This window comes from Carcharhinus amblyrhynchos, chromosome 1 (assembly GCF_965287045.1).
Source record: "Carcharhinus amblyrhynchos chromosome 1, sCarAmb.v2.hapA, whole genome shotgun sequence".
NCBI lineage: Eukaryota > Metazoa > Chordata > Chondrichthyes > Carcharhiniformes > Carcharhinidae > Carcharhinus > Carcharhinus amblyrhynchos.
This window is the reverse complement of record NC_137324.1, coordinates 84,596,776-84,616,234: the sequence shown is the minus strand read 5'-3', so window position 1 is coordinate 84,616,234 and position 19,459 is coordinate 84,596,776. Positions and strand designations below refer to the sequence as shown.

General features: G+C 43.3%; 1 protein-coding gene across 5 annotated transcripts in view; it reads right to left on the bottom strand.

Annotated features, from left to right (window-relative positions):
- Window positions 1-909: 909 nt before the first annotated feature.
- Window positions 910-19,459, bottom strand: part of LOC145349758 (BTB/POZ domain-containing protein KCTD8-like) — a 199,177-nt gene continuing 180,627 nt past the window's right edge. The window contains exons 5-6 of one of the 5 annotated variants that reach the window (XM_080198326.1): window positions 3,822-3,828; window positions 910-1,320 (exon numbers count right to left, since the gene is read on the bottom strand). In XM_080198326.1, coding sequence (XP_080054452.1) covers window positions 910-1,320; window positions 3,822-3,828 — 418 coding nt within the window. Of the gene's footprint in view, window positions 1,368-3,821; window positions 3,829-19,459 lie in introns of all 5 variants that reach the window. The other 4 variants (XM_080198318.1, XM_080198310.1, XM_080198305.1 and 1 more) reach the window with 4 other exon arrangements.

The following is a 19,459-nucleotide window of genomic DNA, read 5'->3' as shown; positions in this document are numbered from 1 at the left end:
CTTTACCGGTAATTCCGATGACTCTGAATTCCCACGTTTCCCTGTACCCAGACAACTCACTGTGTCTGGGCACTGATCCAGGAAAAGCTCCTCTAAGGCACAAAGAACTCTTTCAACCTAAGCATCCACATCCCCGAAATAACATACTTTAGATGAATCGCCCTATTTTCATTCAATTATTTCAGATATTTTTAAATTTTTGACTGCTAACGCAATGTAATGCTGAAACTGAAAATACTTTTAAGTTTTTCAAAATATTTAAAGCATAAATCTTGATATTTATTGTTTATGTATTAAAATTATGCAAGCTACGGCTAAATTAAAAGCAAATGTTCTACGAATTACATTGTCAAGTTGGAGATTTCAGTTTTTTTTCAAATGGAATGGCAGCCTGTACTCTTAGACTTGTGTGAATGGGGAGCAAAGCAACTGCAGGAAGCTGGTAGCGGTCAGAGTGATCTTATAAATGGCCACAAACGCAACTTTTCTGGAGCTGCACCACTCAAATCTTTAAGGCCATGCATAACTGTTTCTGACACATCGATGCAATGGTGGAGAATCCATTAGTTCTGCTACAGTTATTAATCAGACTGAGGCGTGCTACAGTAGATACACATTCTAACTGCATGGCCTGCCAGTAGATTAGGTGACCCTATTAGAAAAATGTTTACTTCCAGTGAACAACTTTCTTTCTAAGCGTACAGGTATGCCTCGTGTCATGTTGCGGGACTGCAGGACAAATGTCTGACCGATCAGCTGACAGGCATCCTTTTGGGTTTTGATTTTTTTTGCAATCTTATCACAGTTCAACAGATAAGACAGAGAATATAAGACGGACAGCGGGTGACTCAGAACCACAAACCCTTTTTTCAAACAGAACTCAAGCTGTAACTAGTCTTTTGTCTTAACTTAAAGTCCATATTTCTGTAATAGTTCAGACTGCCAGGGGCGTTTACGCTCGGGAAACTGAACGGGTATTTTGATCTTCCTAAAATCCTGGATGCATTTTTTCATCTCGTCCTCGGCGCTCAGCTTTTCACTAATTTTCTTTTTGCAGAGGCTTGAATCACGGGAACTGTTCATTAGCGTTTGGAAGAGTTCGCTGTTTCTGCGTTTGTCGGGCTGTTGCATCCACTGAATGGGGGCTTTCTTGGAAGGCCGGTCCAGTGTCAGGGTGTTAGGCTGAGATGGTGCGGGCTGCGCTGCACAAGGGACATTCTCCTGCGGAGTGCTGGCTTCTGACTGGCTTTCGCAACTGGAGCTGGATAGCTCGTTACACGATGTGCCACTTTCCATTCCCTTTTCTCCCTTGTCGTGCTTCTTACCGTCACGCTCCAACTTTGGTGAGGCCGGTCTTTGCGGTCCCCCTGTTAAAGTTAGAAAAGGGCTGATAAAACAAAAAGTTACTCAGGCATTTTCCATTACTGTGTTTCACTGCATCATGCACAGGTACAAGACAACAAGACTATACCTTCCTTTTGTAGTCACTAAGGGAAGATGGAGAAGCTCTGTGGCAAGACACTCCAATAAATAGTTCACAACCACCTGAGTGCATGAATTACAATCATTTCCCAGCCTAAAGCCCAGTAACATAAGAATGGCTAAGGCCTGGATTTGTGAAAATGAGAAGCAATCTGTACTTGATGGAGTTTACAAGGATGAGGGGGTGGGGGAATCTCCTTGAAACCTACAAAACACTGAAAGGCCTGGATTGAGTGGACATAGGGAAGATGATTCCATTAGTAGGAAAGACTAGAATCCCAGAGTGCAGCTCAGAATAAAGAGACGACCATTTACAACTGAAATGAGGAGTAATTTATTCAGCCAAAAGATGGTGAACCTATAGTATTCATTGCCACAGAAGGCTGCAGAGGCCAGGTCATTGAACATATTTAAGACAGAGATAGATAGGTTCTTGATTGGTAAGGGGATCAATGGTTACGGGAAAAAGGCAGGAGAATGGGTTGCGAAACTTATAAGCCATGATCGAATGATGGAGCAGACCCAATGGGCCGAATGGCCTAATTCTGCTCCCTATATCTTATGATCTATGATCTTATGAATTGCACAATCAGCCCATGGAATTACGCACAGTAGCTCTTTTTAGGGATCCCAGCACTCCACTCATCTCCAGTGGGATTGTTCACAGATAAGAGTAGAATTTGTGTCCCTGTGCTTCCCTCCTTCAATCTGCCTTTCTGCTTTTATTCCATTCTCTTGATTTCCCTTCATTCTCTTTCCATCAGTGTACAAATACTTGTGCCCTCTGCTTGTATTTTGACCATCTACAGTCTTAATACTCACAATATTTCCTTCTCCACTTCTCTTCACCTTCCTACAATCACTGCAGCACAATTCACTTCACCTCCTTTTCTTCGCATTCATTGCTATTGTAAACCTCATTTCCCTTCAACTCATCTAACACACTCTATGGCAGCGATCTCACCAAAATGTGGGAATTCCACATTTGCACAGCTCCCATGTGCATTCCCTCCCAGTCACCAACACATACAAATGATCCCCGTCCCTCCCATGAGGCTCCCACTGTGGTCCACCTCTGGCTCTGCCACTTGGCATGGATTGGCACTGCCAGGTTTATACTATCAGGCTGGCACTCAGATTAGCATGGGCATAGTGCCAACCTGGCAGTGACCCCCCCCACCCCTCTGGGGTATAAAGGTGAGTATAGCCCCCAGGGGAGAGAGGGACATGGCCAGGCAATGACCTGGCCATGTGCCTCCTGGCACTGCCTCTTGGTATAGGTGGCAGAGCTAGAGGTAGACCCCAGCAGGAACCTCACTGGGGGGGATGGGGTTCAGGAGTACGTGGTGGTGGCTGGAAGTTGGGGGATGCTGCATCTATTGTAAACCGTGTGACCAATGTGATTTCATGCCAGCACAGTTGGCAGGGGGGGTTGTCAATATCTAATGGGGGAGGGAGTTTAGTGATATGGAAATCTATTGGAATGTATGAAAATCAGGTTTGTGCCCATTGTGGATGTGAATCTGGTCATGTCGCTGGCAAGGGGGCAAAAATCAGTGAGGTTCACAACTTTCGGGTTTCACAGCATCTGGAGCCCATGCGACAATCTTGTGGGGGGTGATAGCGGACTCAAGATCCCTCCCTGAATCAATGAATTGACTGGGGCAGGTACACTTTCTGATACCTTACACTGATGCCAGCAGCACATTGCAGGAGAAGTTGCAGAAAAGTCCAAGCAGGAGGAGGCAGAGTCCACCTGAACAGCTCTGCCCCCTTGAAGGAGACGATCACAGGCAGGGCATGGAGATGTCCCTTATGATCGGCAATGCTGGAGAAGACGTCAGGCAGGGTCTCGACACACCTATTGCTTCTCTCTCACTAATCACATTGGCTATAAATTGCCATGCACACTTTCATGAACCATTTATCTCTCTTTGCTCTCCTTCTACATTTGGAGTTGGGAATCTTTTTTGTTTCAGGTTTTAAAATTTATTTATTAGTCACAAGTAGGCTTACATTAACACAGTAATGAAGTTACTGTGAAAATTCCCTAGTCACCACATTCCGGTGCCTGCTCGGGTACACTGGGAGAATTTAGCATGGCAATGCACTTAACTAGCACATCTTTCAGATTGTAGGAGCGCCCAGAGGAAACCCACGCAGACACTGGGAGGACATGCAGACTCCACAGAGACAGTGACCCAAACCAGGAATTGAACCCAAGTCCGTGGCACTGTGAAGGAACAGCGCTAAACACTGTGCCACCATGCCGTCAATGCACCTAACCAGCACATCTTTTGGACTGTGGGAGGAAATCGGAGCACCCAGAGGAAACCCACACAGCCACTGAGAGAATGTGCTGACTCCACATAGACAGTGACCCAAGCCTGGAATCGAACCCTGGTCCCTGGTGCAGAGGCAGCAGTGCTAACCACTGTGCTGCCATGACATCCTAGGTTATTAGTAATAAACAGATTAGAGACTAAACTGAAGAATGGCAGTGCAGGACTGGGCAGAAATGTGCAAGTGTTAAGGCAGAGGGATAGACTGCCACAGCTGCAAGGCCACTAGACAGCAAAATCAAAAACTAATTCATATGCAGAGAAGTCAGATGCTGATTCCAAGGCCCATCATACCAAAAGCAGCTGATGGACATATACCAGAAATCCTACACTGCCAGCAAGCTCACTCACAATGGCTGAGCATATCAAAGAATCCAGCCCTATCTAATGTCAAAGCCTCCTGTAAAGCATGGAGACAACATGGAGTGAACAGTAAGCTCTAGGAGCACAACATGTCTGCCACATGACAGATATTCTTCTGATAACTCTGACAACTGCCATAGAAGCACAGATGGCTATGGTTAGGAGACCAAAGTTGACAGTGGCATTCAGTCACTGGAGCGTGGCTTTGGCTCTAAGAGAGATGCACCTCCTGTTCTCTCACAGAATGACAGCATGTTCGCTCCCCTACCACACAATCTGTTGGTGCCTTTGTTAGTGCCACCTGGACACCTGGGCTAAATTGCCCAAGCCAATGCTGAGACTCTAGACCCTGCTTCAGATCAGCCATGTCAACCATCCAAATGTCTTCAATAGACGATCAGGAGTCACCTCCTATCCAGGCCACAGCTACTGAGTACATTAAACTTGTACAAATGTTATTCCAAAATATTTCTGCTAAAGAGACATTCACAGGCAGGGCATGGAGATGTCTCTGATGATTGGCAATGCTGGAGATGATCCCAAAATTGGTGGCATAGTGGACAGTGAAGAAGTTTATCTAGGATTGCAATGGGATCTTGATCAATAGAGCCAGTAGACTGATGAATGGAAGATGGAATTTAATTTAGATAAATACGAGATGAAGCGTTTTGGTAGGTCGAACCAGGGCAGGACTTACTCAATTAATGGTAGGGCATGGGGAGAATTATAGAACTCTAGAGTTACAGGTTCACAGCTCCTTGAAAGTGGAGTCACAGCTGGACAGGGTGGTGAAGAAGGCATTTGGCATACTTGGTTTCATTGGTCAGAACATTGAATACAGGAGTTGGGACGTCTTGTTCAAGCTGTACAAGACATTGGTATGGCCACATTTGGAATATTGTGTACAGTTTTGGTCACCGTATTAGAGAAAGGATATTATTAAACTAGGAAGAGTGCAGAAAAGATTTACTAGGATGCTACTGGAACTTGATGGTTTGAGTTATAAGGGGAGGCTGGGTAGACTGAAACTTTTTTCCCTGGAGCATAGGAGGCTCAGGTTTGATCTTATAGAGGTCCATAAAATAATGAGGGGCATAGATAAGCTTGATAGTCAGTGTCTTTTCCCAAAAGTAGGGGAGTCTAAAACTAGAAGGCATAGGTTTAAGGTGAGAGGGGAGAGGTACAATAGAGTCCAGAGGGGCAGTGTTTTTCACACAGAGGATGGTGAGTGTCTGGAACAAGCTGCCAGAGGTAGTAGGAGAGGCAGGTACAATTTTGGCTTTTAAAAAGCATTTAGACAGTTACATGGATAGACTGTCAAATGGTGGGTGTAGAGGGATATGGGCCAAACGTGAGCAACTGGGGCTAGCTTAGTGGTTAAAAAAAAGGTTTTCATGGACAGTTGAGTTGGAGAGCCTGTTTGGTGCTGTAAACCTCTATGACTCTGTGAGAAGTTGAAGAGCTTTTGTGATTATGGCCTCCTATGCAATGATCTCCTTTTGTCCCACCTGCTTCTGAAATCAATGGGCAGAATTGTAGCCATGTGGAGATGGCATTGGAGGCAGAAGGTGGGAAAAGTTTAAAATCTATGTTGTGGACTTGTGTTCTAGAACTAGATGCTCACCTAGCCAGTTCTAGTACAAATACAACACTGGCATCTATCTAGCAATGTGAAAAATTGTGCTGGTATATCTTGTACAAAAAAAGGACCAACCAATCCAACTTACTGTCGTCTCATCAGTCTCCTCTCAATCATCAGCAAAGTGATGAAGTTGTGGTCGACAGTGCATTCAAGTGGCACTTACTCAGCAGCAACTTGCTCACTAATGCTCAGTTTGGTCTCAGTTAGGGCCAGTCAGCTTCTGGCCTCATTACAAACATGGACAAAAGAGCTGAACTCCAGAGGTGAAATAAGATGACTGCTCTTGACATCAGCATTTGACTCAGTGTGGCATTAAGGAAATCCAGCAAAACTGGAGTCAATGGGAATCAAGAGAAAAACTCTCCACTTGTTTGAAACGTATCTATAAAAAAGGAAGATGGTTGAGGTTGCTGGAAATCAATTAACTCAGTCCCAAAATTTCACTGCAGGAGTTCCTCAGGGTAGTGTCCTAGCCCAACTATCTTCAGCAACTTCATCAATGACCTTCCTTCCATCAGAAGGTCAGAAGTGGAGATGTTTTCTCGTAATGTTTCATCACCGTTTGGGACTCCTTAGGTAAACCTCAGCTAATTGCATTCCGAAACAATATGCAGCAAGACCTGGACAACATTCAGGCTTGGGCTGATACTTGGCAAGTAACATTAGCCAGGCAATGACCATCTCTAACAAGAGAGATTCTGACCATCTACCCTTGATATTCAATAATATTACCACTGCTGAATCCACCACAATCAACATCCTGGTGGTTATCATTAACCAGAAACTGAATTTGATAAATTCAGCCCTATAGATACTGTGGCTACAAGAGCAGGTCAGAGACAGGGTATTCTACAGCCAGTAACTCACCCCTTGACTCACCAAACACTGTTCATTATCTACAAGGCACAAGTCAGAAGTTTGATAGTCTCCACCAGCCTGGATGAATGCCATTCCACAACATTTAAGAAGCTCAACACTATCCAGGCTAAAGCAGCCTGCTTGATTGGCATCCTGTCCACCACACTTAAACATTCACTGATGAACAGTGGCAGCAGTATGTACCATTTATGAGGTATATTGCAGGAACTCATGCAGGCTCCTTTGACAGCAACTTCCAAACCTGCGATCTCTGCCACTTAGAAGGACATGGACATCAGATGCATAGGAACACCACCACCAACAAGTTCCACTCCAAGCCACACAATATCCTGACTTGGAACCTTATTGAGGTTCCTTCATTGTCATTGGGTCAGAATCTTGAAACTCCCTTCCTAACAGCATTTTAGGTGGTACCAAGAACACATTGATTGCAATTGTTTGAGAAGGTGCCTCACCACCAGATATGGATGGATAATAAGTGCTTATCTATCCAGTGATGCCTGCATCTCACAAATAAATCATCAAGGGTGGAATTTTCCATTCTGGAGACAAAGTGTGGTGACAGATGGGAAGGTCGGCATGATTCGCACTGCGTGGCAGGGTGGATTTTGGCACCTGATATTCCATTTTCAGCTCTTTACCAAGGTGTTTGTCAAATCTCCTGACAGGACTGGAAATGATTCTTCACTCTGCTGTTTGCTCTTGGGATTCACATTTGTGGAATTGGCCCTTCCTTGTCAGTATTAGGGTCTTCATCGGACCCCATTGGCTCTTGTTCCTCAAGACGATGGTCTTCCCTGAGCTGTGCTACCTAGCAAGATGCCTTCCTTCTCCTCATTTTCCCAAAGCTATCAATAATACAATCTTGTCTGCAGCCTGCGTTCTCCACTCCTCCTTTTTCTGTGAAAGTGCACAATCAATGGTAGTTCTCAAGAAATGGTTTCCATCCATATACTTGACTTCCTCTCAGTTCATATATTGGATACCAAAACCACCTCTTGCAGGATGACTTATGTGACTGCAGTCACAATGAGGATCTTAAAGAGGGTCAAAAGACCAAATCCCAAGAGCCACAATCAGCTTTGTGTTGTGGAAAGCCCCATGTCTCAAAGAGGTGATCAGGGATAGGAGAGGCAGCCCCAGTGGCCGCAATGAACCTCCTAAAGGGGTTTCCCCTCCAATTAGTGAGTCACTTAGCCCTCAGCAATTCCAAATTTATGAGTTCTACATGCCTATCTGAGGCTGCCTCTGGTTTGATGCAACCTCTAGGTCACCTACCAGGCTCAGCAGTATTAGGCTCTCCCTGTGGCATTACTGAGACTTCAGAGCTTCTGCGCTGGCAACATCAGAGGACCTGCCAGCCATTTTCAATTGGATATTGGGTCTGAAAGCAGCCTATTAGGAGGCTACCTCTGGTAAAATCATCAGGCTGGCCCCCAATGCCAGCAATTGTGGACTCTGAACCCTGATTTAGCCCCAGTGTTGGGGTCCTGAGGCCCGCTGGATAAACAAGCCCTATGTTTCCCTCAATGTGGATGGCCATAAAACATTAGACAAGAGTTGTGGGTGGAGAGGGGGACTGGTGGTGTTGAGATGGCGGCGCGGGCTCGTTGGGCCGAAGGGCCTGTTTCCTGGGCTGTTTTTGTTCTTTGTTTTTCCAGATTTTTCTAATTTCTTTTTGATGAGCATTAAGAGCATTTATCACAAATGTATACCTATTAAACGGCAATAGAAAGCTTTTTTTTAAGCTATTCAATTATTCATTCTTCCTGCCATGAGCAATAGACAGAAAGAACAGAAACTTAGGAGAATCTTGGACAGGGGACAGAGTTTGTGAAAACAAAGAATCTCATGCATCAGTGTTAATTATAATCCCCTTAGCAGCGCTTTGGGTATCTTTGAAATCTTCAATTAATTTACAGTTCTTATAGGAATCAAGCAACGTCTTATAGTGACACCTAGATGGTGACCAATGACTAATAAAGGATTGTGAAAAAGAGCATTGTTATCCAACACATTGTCTTGAATGACAGTTAACCAAATTAATAGATGAAGAAGATCAAGGATCCATAGATACCAACAAAAAACTGAAATGTGCAGTTCTAGACTAATTAAACACAGAGATATGGGGCAGAATTCTTCAGCTGTTCTCGCTGGAAGGATTTTCTGGTCTGGCAGTGAACAGAGATTTGGCCGAGCACCGAATTTTCCATCTTCACTTGCAGTGCTGGCAGGGTGTGAATGGCCAGAAACATCCGGCCGCGTTGTTTGCCTTTGATTTTAAGACCAAGCTTAGTCTATAATCCTTTACTGATTGACAATTTGTTAGGCTAAACACCTCAGTCTCTCAGAGACAGAGTGGGATAGTGTGACCTTACAGCCACTAGTAAAAATGCCAGCACCAACTAGTTTTAGAATAATTGGATTTGAAAGTTAATCCATGCCGAGGGTAACAGTAAGATTGCACCTTTACTTTCTTTTATTATCACGGACCAGTGGAAATTAACCATTTCATTGTGGAAACTGCTTTCTGGCTATTTATGTAATTTGTGTATAGGTTGCTTGTTTGTTTGCAGTCAAGTTGCATCTCAGTGTTTCAATGTTCGGTAAAGGGAACAAATGCATGTGGCAACAGTTACAATATTACAGTAATATAATGAGGCAGTCTCAAAGTGATGATACAACCTTGTGTCACCCTACAATTTAACAAGATATTAGGCAGTAAAAGGTGCACTCCAACTCACTGGAGATGTAAACACTTTACAACAACAAAAACAAATTGCATTTACATGGCAACTTTGATGGAGTGAAACATCCTAAGGAATTTATCAGGTGCACTTTTGGACAAAAGCTCAGACTGAACTACATGAGCTATTGTGAAAGGTGACCAAAAAGTTTTGTTAAAGAGATTTGTTGAACAGTAAAGGAGGGGGGACGGATCTAGGGAAGGAATTCCAAAGCATCCTGGCAGATAAATGTAAAGCTGCTTAAGGTGGAGTAAATAAACTCAAGGATGCTCAAGTGGCCAGCAATGGGCCAGCACAGAGTTCTTAGAGGATTGTAGGGCTGAAGGAGGGAGAAAGTTGAAGACTTTGAACGCTAGAATTAAAATTTTAAAATCAAAGTCTTGCTGGACCAGGGTTCAATGTAAATCAGCAAGCATAGGTGTGATGGGCCTTGGCGTGAATTATAATACTGGAAGCAAAGAATGAGAGCAGTAGCAGGATTAATTGGTGGCATCAACATTGATGAATAACAAAAGTGACAAAACCTGAAAACATATAGCAATAATTGCAATGAAAATGGAGTTTATATTCAACAAGGAATCTGTATTTTATATTGCCTAAGAAAGTGTCCGTGTGCTTCTGTTGAAAACTGCAATGATGATATTAAATTCAATATCTTATACATTGCGCTCCTCTTCCCTTCAGCTCAGCTCCTAGTGGCAAGCCCAAAATGGGAGCGCAACTCACTGTATTATGAAAAGTAGGTCATTCTGGAATTTTTGCTCAATCAATACTCATCCAATCAAACTGCTGCTAATGCCACTGTACCCCCCCCACAAGTGATCTAAAAAATCAGTGGCTGAGCCCCAGTAAAGTTTGATTCAGTTTTGCAGATCCTTCAGAAGACAAAAGGGTGTGTCATGTGTTGTTACAGTCACACAGTCTATTATGTTCTCTGGAAACACTGCATGAAGTAAGTACTGTAAGCATTACAACATTTCTTCCATAAGCAATATTACTGTTTTTTCATCCATGGAGCATTCCTTGTTCACATTTTGAACGGACACACCAAGAAAGAAAAGTAAAGCCAGCACAAATTTCAGGAAATTATGTTAGCTGTTCTGGGATGTGCATGTTGTTAGCAAAGCTGCTACTTAGTGTTCATCCTCAGTGGAAGGTGGAGTGGTGAAGAGGCCCTCTTACTCGAGTTACTGCAATCTGTGTGATGAGAAATTTATAGAATCATTGAATCCCTACCGTGCAGGAGGCCCTTCACATCATTGAGTCTGCACAGACTCTCTGAAACAGTGTCTTTCCCAGGCCTTCTCTCCCACCCTATCTCTGTAACCCTGTACAAGTACCATGGCTAATCCATCTAATCTAAACATCTTGGGACACCAAGGGGCAAATGATCATGGCCAATCCACCTAATCTGCACATCTTTGGATTGTGAGAGTATACCGTAGCATCCGGAGGGAACCCATGCAGATACGGGAAGAATGTGCAAACTCCATGCAGTCACCCGAGGCTGTAATCGAACCCAGGTCCCTGGCATTGTGAGGTAGCAGTGCTAACAACTGTGCCACCCCTTGTTTGATCTTCAAAGGAAAATTTATAAACAACTCAAAATTCTACCAAAAAAACTAGAATTTGTATAGTTCAGCTCACAAAGAAAATGTCGCAGGTGCTTAAAAGTTGGGTTCAGGGATAATTGTCAAATCAGGGGGACAAGGATTAGCAAACAAGATAGAATGCTTTTGTTGATTGAGGTGTGGGTTTTGACCCATTCATGATGAAGAGTCAGTGATGAATGTCCTTAGCACAAGATGGGAGTAACTTAGAGTGAAACCTGGAGGTAATGGTGTTTCCTATGCATCTTCTGCTTATGTGCCTCTAGCTGGCAAAGATCACCGTTTAGAAGATCCAGTTTCATTTGTTGCTATATTGAATCCTGTATTGTACTGTAGCCACAATATGACAGTGGAGGAGGGAAATCATGTTTTGACTAAGGAATGAAGCTCAGCTGATCAGTTGTGGAAGTAAGAAACATATTTTTACACAAAGGATGATGGAAATTTGGATCTCTTTCCCCCAAAATGTTGTGGATACTAGAACAATTGGAGCTTTCAAGATATGAGAGAGTATCAAAGGGTATGGATCAAGAGCGAGAAGTTCAGGTAAGTCATGCTCTAATGGAATGGTGGAACATGTTAGAGGCTGTATGGTCTACAAGTCTTTCCAATACTCCTCTTTGACTGAGCAGATATCTTTGTTCTGAACATTATTGAGCTTTCTGAGTGCTGTTGAAGCTGCAACCATCCAGGCAAGTGGAGAGTATTCCTTTATATCCCTGACTTGTTTGTACCTTGTAAATGAAGGAGTCAGGCTCTAGAATATTTATGTGGCAGTTCCAATCGAAATTCTGGTCTATATTGATGGTAAGAATCAAAGCGATAATTCTACTGGGGAGATGACTAATCACTATCTCATTGGGCTCGGCCACTTCCTGGCATTTGGGTGGTGAAAATATTACTTGCCATTTAACAGCCCAAGCTTGGGTGTTGTTCAGACCTTGCTGTACGCAGGCAGGTAATTGATGAAGCAGCTAAAGATGATTGGGTTTAGGACACCAGCATTGCTGCGAGGAACTTCTGGAGTGCTGCCCTGGGGTTGAATGTGTTAGCCATTAATGTTTGTGCCAGGTATAACTCCAGCCAGTGAAAAAGTTTTTCCCTGATTCACACTGAATTTGCTTTAATTAGGGCTCCTTGATATCACACTTAGTCATAGTGTGGAATTTTCAAACCCCTGAGGCAATTCGCCATTGGCTGCTGGTGGGATCTTCTTGTCCTGTCGATGTGTATGGCATTTTGTGTGGTTCACCCAATCTGCCGCTGGATAACCCGTGATCGGGTGGGGAGGGCACTCACTTTTGGTGGGAACAGAAGAGCCTGCCAGTGGGAAGGATCAGAAAATTTTGCCCATTGTAATTTTTCTTGCATTAAGTCTGGGGCCTTCAGCTCAGAGGAGCACTTCAGCTGACTAATATCAGATAGCCAAAAATAAATTAAAACAGGTCCCTCTCTACCAATTATTTTGTCACTTTGTCAGTTGCATACTTGTTCTCCTGGCACACAGGACTAGATAACAACAGGTTAGGTTTAATTTTGGATACATATTAAAGGAGCAATATGAAAGATCAAGTATAAATTCACTAAAGTAATACCAGGAATGACAGATTACAGTAATGAGGAGAAATCGGAGACATGCTGGAGCTGAGTGTGTTGAAAGTGATCAAAGGCCTTCAAGATTATGAAAGGTTATGACAAGATAAATAGTGATATTTAATCAGATGGTAGAAATCTAAAATGATCGCAATAACAGATGGTTAGAACGGGAAATTCTCCATCATGAACCATTTTTGAAGCAGTGTCCACAATTTATATTTTTAAAAGAAATTTAGAAAATAATTATTAGAGGATATGGAGAGAAAATGTTGGATGGCATATGGATTATGAGGTTAATTCCTATTTCTGTTCTATGCTGTTCCAAATAAAATCTTACAGCTGAAAATGCAGTATTGGAAAAATATGAAGCATCTTAATAGACCATGAAGTATGGCAACAATAAATTCAATATATTTCGCTATTTTAAATACTTAGTTGACTGCAGCATCTGTTTAAAACTCAAAATCAATGGTTTTGAATCAATTTTGATATGTTATCGTTCTATTAACAGTTAGATTCGGAGTAAATGTAAAAAGTGGGAAACCACGATAAAACTGTTTCTGAGCGATGCACTGTTCCACATCCAATCTATTGCTGCGAAGTGCAGAGTAATCACAGACATCACAGGAAGTCTGCAAAACACATCAACCAGAAAATTGGTCTCCGGGCATCATTTGCACAATATTAGCAAGCTGTGGATGCCATTCAGACATCCTGATATGCTCACAGGTCAGAGGCATTTCAAGAATCTCTGGCATGGGTCGTAAACTTTCTGACTGCTCCTGACTCCACGTTAAGATTAGCAAAAAAAAAATTGCCTGCTGTTTCATGATCTCCAACAATCTCTTTAACGATCACTTGTCAGACCACAAAAGATACATAAAAATTGCACACAGTGTATACTTCAGCCTGGTTTTACTGAATTCTGTGCGGAGAGCACAAAAGAGGCCTGCTTTTTCATCCACAAGGCAGGTAGTGGGAGCTGGGGAAATTCCCAACTGGCCCCGGCCCACCTCAGGAGAAGGTACCCACAAGAACAAAGAACAAAGAACAACACAGCACGGGAAACAGGCCTAACGAGCCCGCGCCGCCAGTTCAACATTGTGAGTCTCCTCTCCACCCATGACCCTCGTCTATGCTTAGGTTACTCCACATTGGATTGAGGGAAGACTAATTTAGGGACAATTTGTTATGCCAATCAGCCTAAGAATGATATTTTCATTGTGAGGAAGGCAGGCAAGGAGGGGGGATGTTTGTGGACTGCTCACCAGGGATAAATTTGGAGGCAGTCACACGAGGTACCAAGTGCAGAGGCAAGCTATTTAAAGGCCCATCTTGGGACTTTATCCCAGCCAAATAGAGAAAGGGTTATGAATGGTTAGTCATGAACCTCAAACCCTCACACCTCATTCCCCATACACTCTTATGCCACAAATATGTTGCCTCAAGGCTCCACCTATACCCTATGGCCCCTAACAACCCCACATGCCAAGGTTGCCTCCCAAATAATCCCTACGGTCCTCTTTCCTTCAACATAAAGCTTTGAGACTTTCATGGTCATTCATCCATTATATGCTGTGTAGAAGCAACAAACCCTATGGTGACAGCTGGATGTGTTAGAAAAACCATTAAATAGTTATTAGTTCATAAAAATAACTTTTGCTACAGCCCAATAAAAGATTCAATAATACAGACACCTCTGAAGTGCCATGAACCACAACTCTTTGAAAACTGAGTCCATAAAAATTGCGGAGGACTAGGACATGCCAATCATCGCAATGGAGCCAGCCTAGGCAGCAGTGCAGAATACGGACTTTTAACTCAAACCAGCCCCTACGCTTACAAGACATTCCAACAAATCGGAAACCCTGGAAATGAGGTTGAGAATTCCAGAATTAGGACTGTCCTGTCATTTTTAAAGAGGCTCCTGAGTCATCCTGACTCAGCAACAATCCAGGCCTAGGCTCCACTTGGCTTATTTTGGACTTTTGCCCAGATATGAGGATTTGGCTCTCTTCAACCTCTATTTTTGTCCACAAGTAGGGTGCAATGTGACCTTATTTCTTCCACATAAACTGGAAGACGAGTGCATGGTTGCTGATAGTCTTTTTATGGACCTTAGCACAGGGACCATTCTTTGTGCATCTGCTTTGTGAGCAATGTTATCCGCATTTAGTTATGTTTTGACCACAATAGTTTTTGTGGTCACTAAATAATTTGAGACTGGAATCTTTATAAAGTGATGAAGAGCTAGTAGGGCAAAGCAGGCAATGTAATAATAGCTACTCAAGGGAAACCTTAGCTCTGTGATTGTATAGAAACGTAATGGTGATTCTTTCACTCCCACCCAAAATGTGCTCGTATTTTAATCTTAGATCCTTGCCAATGTCTAAAATTGTTTAAAAAATTATCAAAAACTTTCTTTCATCACTTGGGCAATTAGAATCATTGAATCCCTACCATATAGAAGGAGGCCATTTAGCCCAAGGAGTCTGTACTGACCACAATTCCACGGAGGCCCTATTCCCAACAACCCTGCACATTTACCCTGCTAATCCCCCTGATACTAGGGTCAATTTATCATGGCCAATCAACCTAACCCGCTTATCTTTGGACTGTGGGAGGAAACCAGAGCACCTGGAGGAAACCCACACAGATACTGGGAGAAAGTGCAAATTCCACACAGATAAGCTGGAATTGAACTTTGGGGCAGCAGTGCTAAAGCCACCCATTGTTAAAGTTAAGTTGAAACTTAAATTGTTAAAGTTAATTTTTAAAGGTTGCCTTTCAATTGTTATAATTGCATTGCAATCAGCGTGATGACAATTTCAAAATCTTCTCTCGTCATTTATCACAATATATCCTTGCATCTTCACTCCAGTTATGCAGGTTGTATATGCAAACTATACAATATCACCAGTCTTCAAAGCTTATAATCAACATATTCCTTCATATCACTTAACTGGTTCAGCATCACACTGACTTCCCCGTCTGATTTTTACTACAGTGATAATTTGCAGTACTATAATAGTAATCTTCAACAGTTTGGATCCAGTGAAGGACAGAACAGGGATGAGTTCAATTTCTTGACATATGATCTGGCATGACACCTGCCTCATTTATCCACTAAGTTATATCCTACTACAAGTTTACCACATCTATTTGAATGTGGACATTCTGGAGTGAGACTTGACCTTGTGCAGCATTTTAGCCTCTGACCCCTACTTCATAGTGTTCAACAGGAATAAATAGGAGTTCCAGTCTCCAAATACTGGGTGGATATCTGGTAGGATACATCCATTGGGAGAAGAACAACAATTCCTGATCATATAGGTGGTTATCCTGACAGCCTGGATCCTAACCTTTCATGTTAAAAAGGGCTCTTTGTTATGGAAACAATCTGCTGGATGTTAAACAGTAGAAGACATGTTTTAACTACCATTAGGCACATGAAGGAAGATAAAGGTACTAATGGTAGTTTTTTTTCACGTTTTTCTCTTCCAATATCTCCTTACCTCCTGACAGCATTGACTCCCTCATAAAGGTAAATTGTCAGGGAATCTTGTTTCTCTCCAACGTAACATTTGGTGGGTACAATGAGTTAACCTTGATTGTGACTATAGTTGAGATGATCAGATCCCACACATGGGGGGGAATGGGGGTTTATCTTACCATTGTGCCCTGTCTGCCAGTGGACAGGATGAGCCAGTAGAATTGCGAGAGTGCCGAGAAATCAGATTTGCACCTGATTTCTCACCTCTCGCAATCTTCTTGACACTTGGGGGAGATGGTGGCACAATGGTTTTGTTACAAGATTAGTAATCCAGAGGCCAAGACTACTGCACTGGGGATGGGTTCAAATCCCACCAGGATAGCTGTAGAATTTAAATTTAACTGATAAAATCTGGAATTAAAAGCTAGTGTCAGTAATAGTGACTATGATGCAGTTTCTGACTGGTGTAAAAACCTGGTTTGCTAATGTCCTTTAGGGAAGGAAATCTGACATCCTCACATGATCAACTTTGTGCCTATTTTGGGGGCAAGGATGAATAAATTATTTACATATACTTCAATTCCATTTTACATGGAATTAATAAACCGAATGTGATTGTCACAGCTCACTTGCCTGTATGACCTTGCTGGAAGTGGTTATCTCTAGTGAGGATCACAGCTGGTCCCCAGCAGCGGGAACAAGTCATGATGGCCTCACTGGAAGAACCAGAGACCTTTGAGGTCCCCAGGGAATTTGGAGGCAATGGGGATGCCCCTTGGGCACTGCCAGCTTGCACCCTGACACCATCCACTGGGCAGTGCCAAGGGGGCAAGGGCTGAGGGGGCAGGGCCAGACTGGGGCTGGCTGGTCAGTAGTGGGAAGAGGACGATCAGGGCTGGCCATGGAGGGAGGGGGGTTGGGGGCAGTTGCTGTGCTTTAGGCTGGGAGGCTGGCTGAGAACAGCAGAGGTCAGGTGAAAGGTCTTTGCTTCTACAGATTTGCACATGCACAAAGGTGCTGTCTGCTGCTCTCAGCCAGTGTTCAGGTGACTTAAGCCCAGCCTCTCCCCCTGCAGGAAAGAAACTGTTTCTGCTGTTTTTGCCTGCACTGAGTGGATAAGATAGCAAATCTAAACTTGCCCAAAATGTGAATCTGGAATTCTTCCTTTGTCCCACCATCCTGGATTTAGGATTATTTCGGTGGGACTGCCCCTGTGATGACCACACGCACACACACACTTGGGGGAGATGGTGGCACAGTGGTTTTGTCACAAGATTAGTAATCCAGAGGCCAAGACTACTGCACTGGGGATGGGTTCAAATCCCACCAGGATAGCTGTAGAATTTAAATTTAACTGATAAAATCTGGAATTAAAAGCTAGTGTTAGTAATAGTGACTATGATGCAGATTTTGATGGTGTAAAAACCTGGTGAGCTAATGTCCTTTAGGAAGGGAAATTTGACATCCTCACATGGTTTGGCCTTGATGTGACTCCAAACCCACAGCAATGTGGGTGACTCTGAAATGGCCAAGTAAATCACTCAGTTCAAGAGCATCTAGAGATGGGCAACAAATGCTATCCTTTTCAGTAATGCCCACATCCCATTAAAGAATAAAAAAATTACATCGCCAATAGAAGTCATTGCATAACAATTAGAAGCAGATACGCTCTGTAAGGTGCAGTGCTGGCATGTATCATCATCAGTGCTCCTACATATTCAGCCCTTTGTATTTCTTTGTGGTTCTCAGCCCAGATTTCTTGGTTGAATCAACATTGCTCTCTCCTTGCCACAGTCTCACTGCCGTTAAAATTGACATTCCAGTAGTTCAGAGGCAAAGCCATAGACACAAACAAACTCTCCGGTTTGATTGCTAACCCTGACCTGAGATCGTTTAACTCAGCACAGATTAGAGATAAAACCCTGCACCACTGTAATTGCCCAGCACCGTTTGTTCAATCAACTCAAAGATAAGATACAACATCAACTATAAATCCTGTCTGGTCTACACAAATTCTGACTTCAGTTTTTACTGAATAAGTTGCACATAGAAATTGAGTTCCAGCTTACACCGCGATTGAGGTTTACTCCCTCTAAAATAAGGTAAAAAAGGTTCTTAAATGAGAATGGAGTTCAGGGATAAAGTGCCACCTTCGCGCTTGATAATGGCTCCAAAACATCTTACCTTTCAGCTGCATTTTCCTGATACCTGATTTGACATTCTGTTTTAGAAATGTGACGATAGTGCATTCTTGAATTGGGTGTTTAAGTGTAGGGTGGGGTGGGTGCACAAGCACATTCCATGATGGAGGTGCTTAGTAAAGGTTCCCATATTGGTATTCCAGCTAGGCCCTGGCTTTTGTCACGACAAGAAGTCTCACAACACCAGGTTAAAGTCCAACAAATTTATTTGGTAGCAAACACCACTAGCTTTTGGGGTTTGCCCCTTCGTCAGGTGAGTGGGGAGTTCTGATCACAAACAGGGCATGTAAAGGTACACACAGTTTATAGAATACTGATTAGAATGCGAGTCTTTACAGCTAAACACCAGCATCTCCACATCTTTGTCATGATCCCAGTTAATGTTAATATTGAACAAATCAGATCCCAGAATTAAACTTGGCTTGATAAGTTCTAATATTTAGTTTTGAACCTGTGGAAGAAAGTCACAGGCAGTTAGTGAAACAGGAAGCAGAGGGCACAAGGCAGAGTGCGGATTGGTCAGTAAGGGAGAGTGCGGGTTGGTCAGTAAGGGAGAGTGCGGGTTGGTCAGTAAGGGAGAGTGCGGATTGGTCAGTAAGGGACAGTGCGGATTGGTCAGTAAGGGACAGTGCGGATTGGTCAGTAAGGGAGAGTGCGGATTGGTCAGTAAGGGAGAGTGCGGATTGGTCAGTAAGGGAGAGTGCGGATTGGTCAGTAAGGGAGAGTGCGGATTGGTCAGTAAGGGAGAGTGCGGATTGGTCAGTAAGGGAGAGTGCTGATTGGTCAGTAAGGGAGAGTGCTGATTGGTCAGTAAGGGAGAGTGCTGATTGGTCAGTAAGGGAGAGTGCTGATTGGTCAGTAAGGGAGAGTGCTGATTGGTCAGTAAGGGAGAGTGCTGATTGGTCAGTAAGGGAGAGTGCTGATTGGTCAGTAAGGGAGAGTGCTGATTGGTCAGTAAGTTCTACTCTTGATTCTCTGAAACTAACATGAGTTTGGACTAAAAAAACTTAAAAGTGACATCACAGGAGAGCTGTGATTTGATTGGCTAACAGGACGTTATGCTAAATTTGAAAACTGGTCAGACATTTCATTGAGACTGAGGTA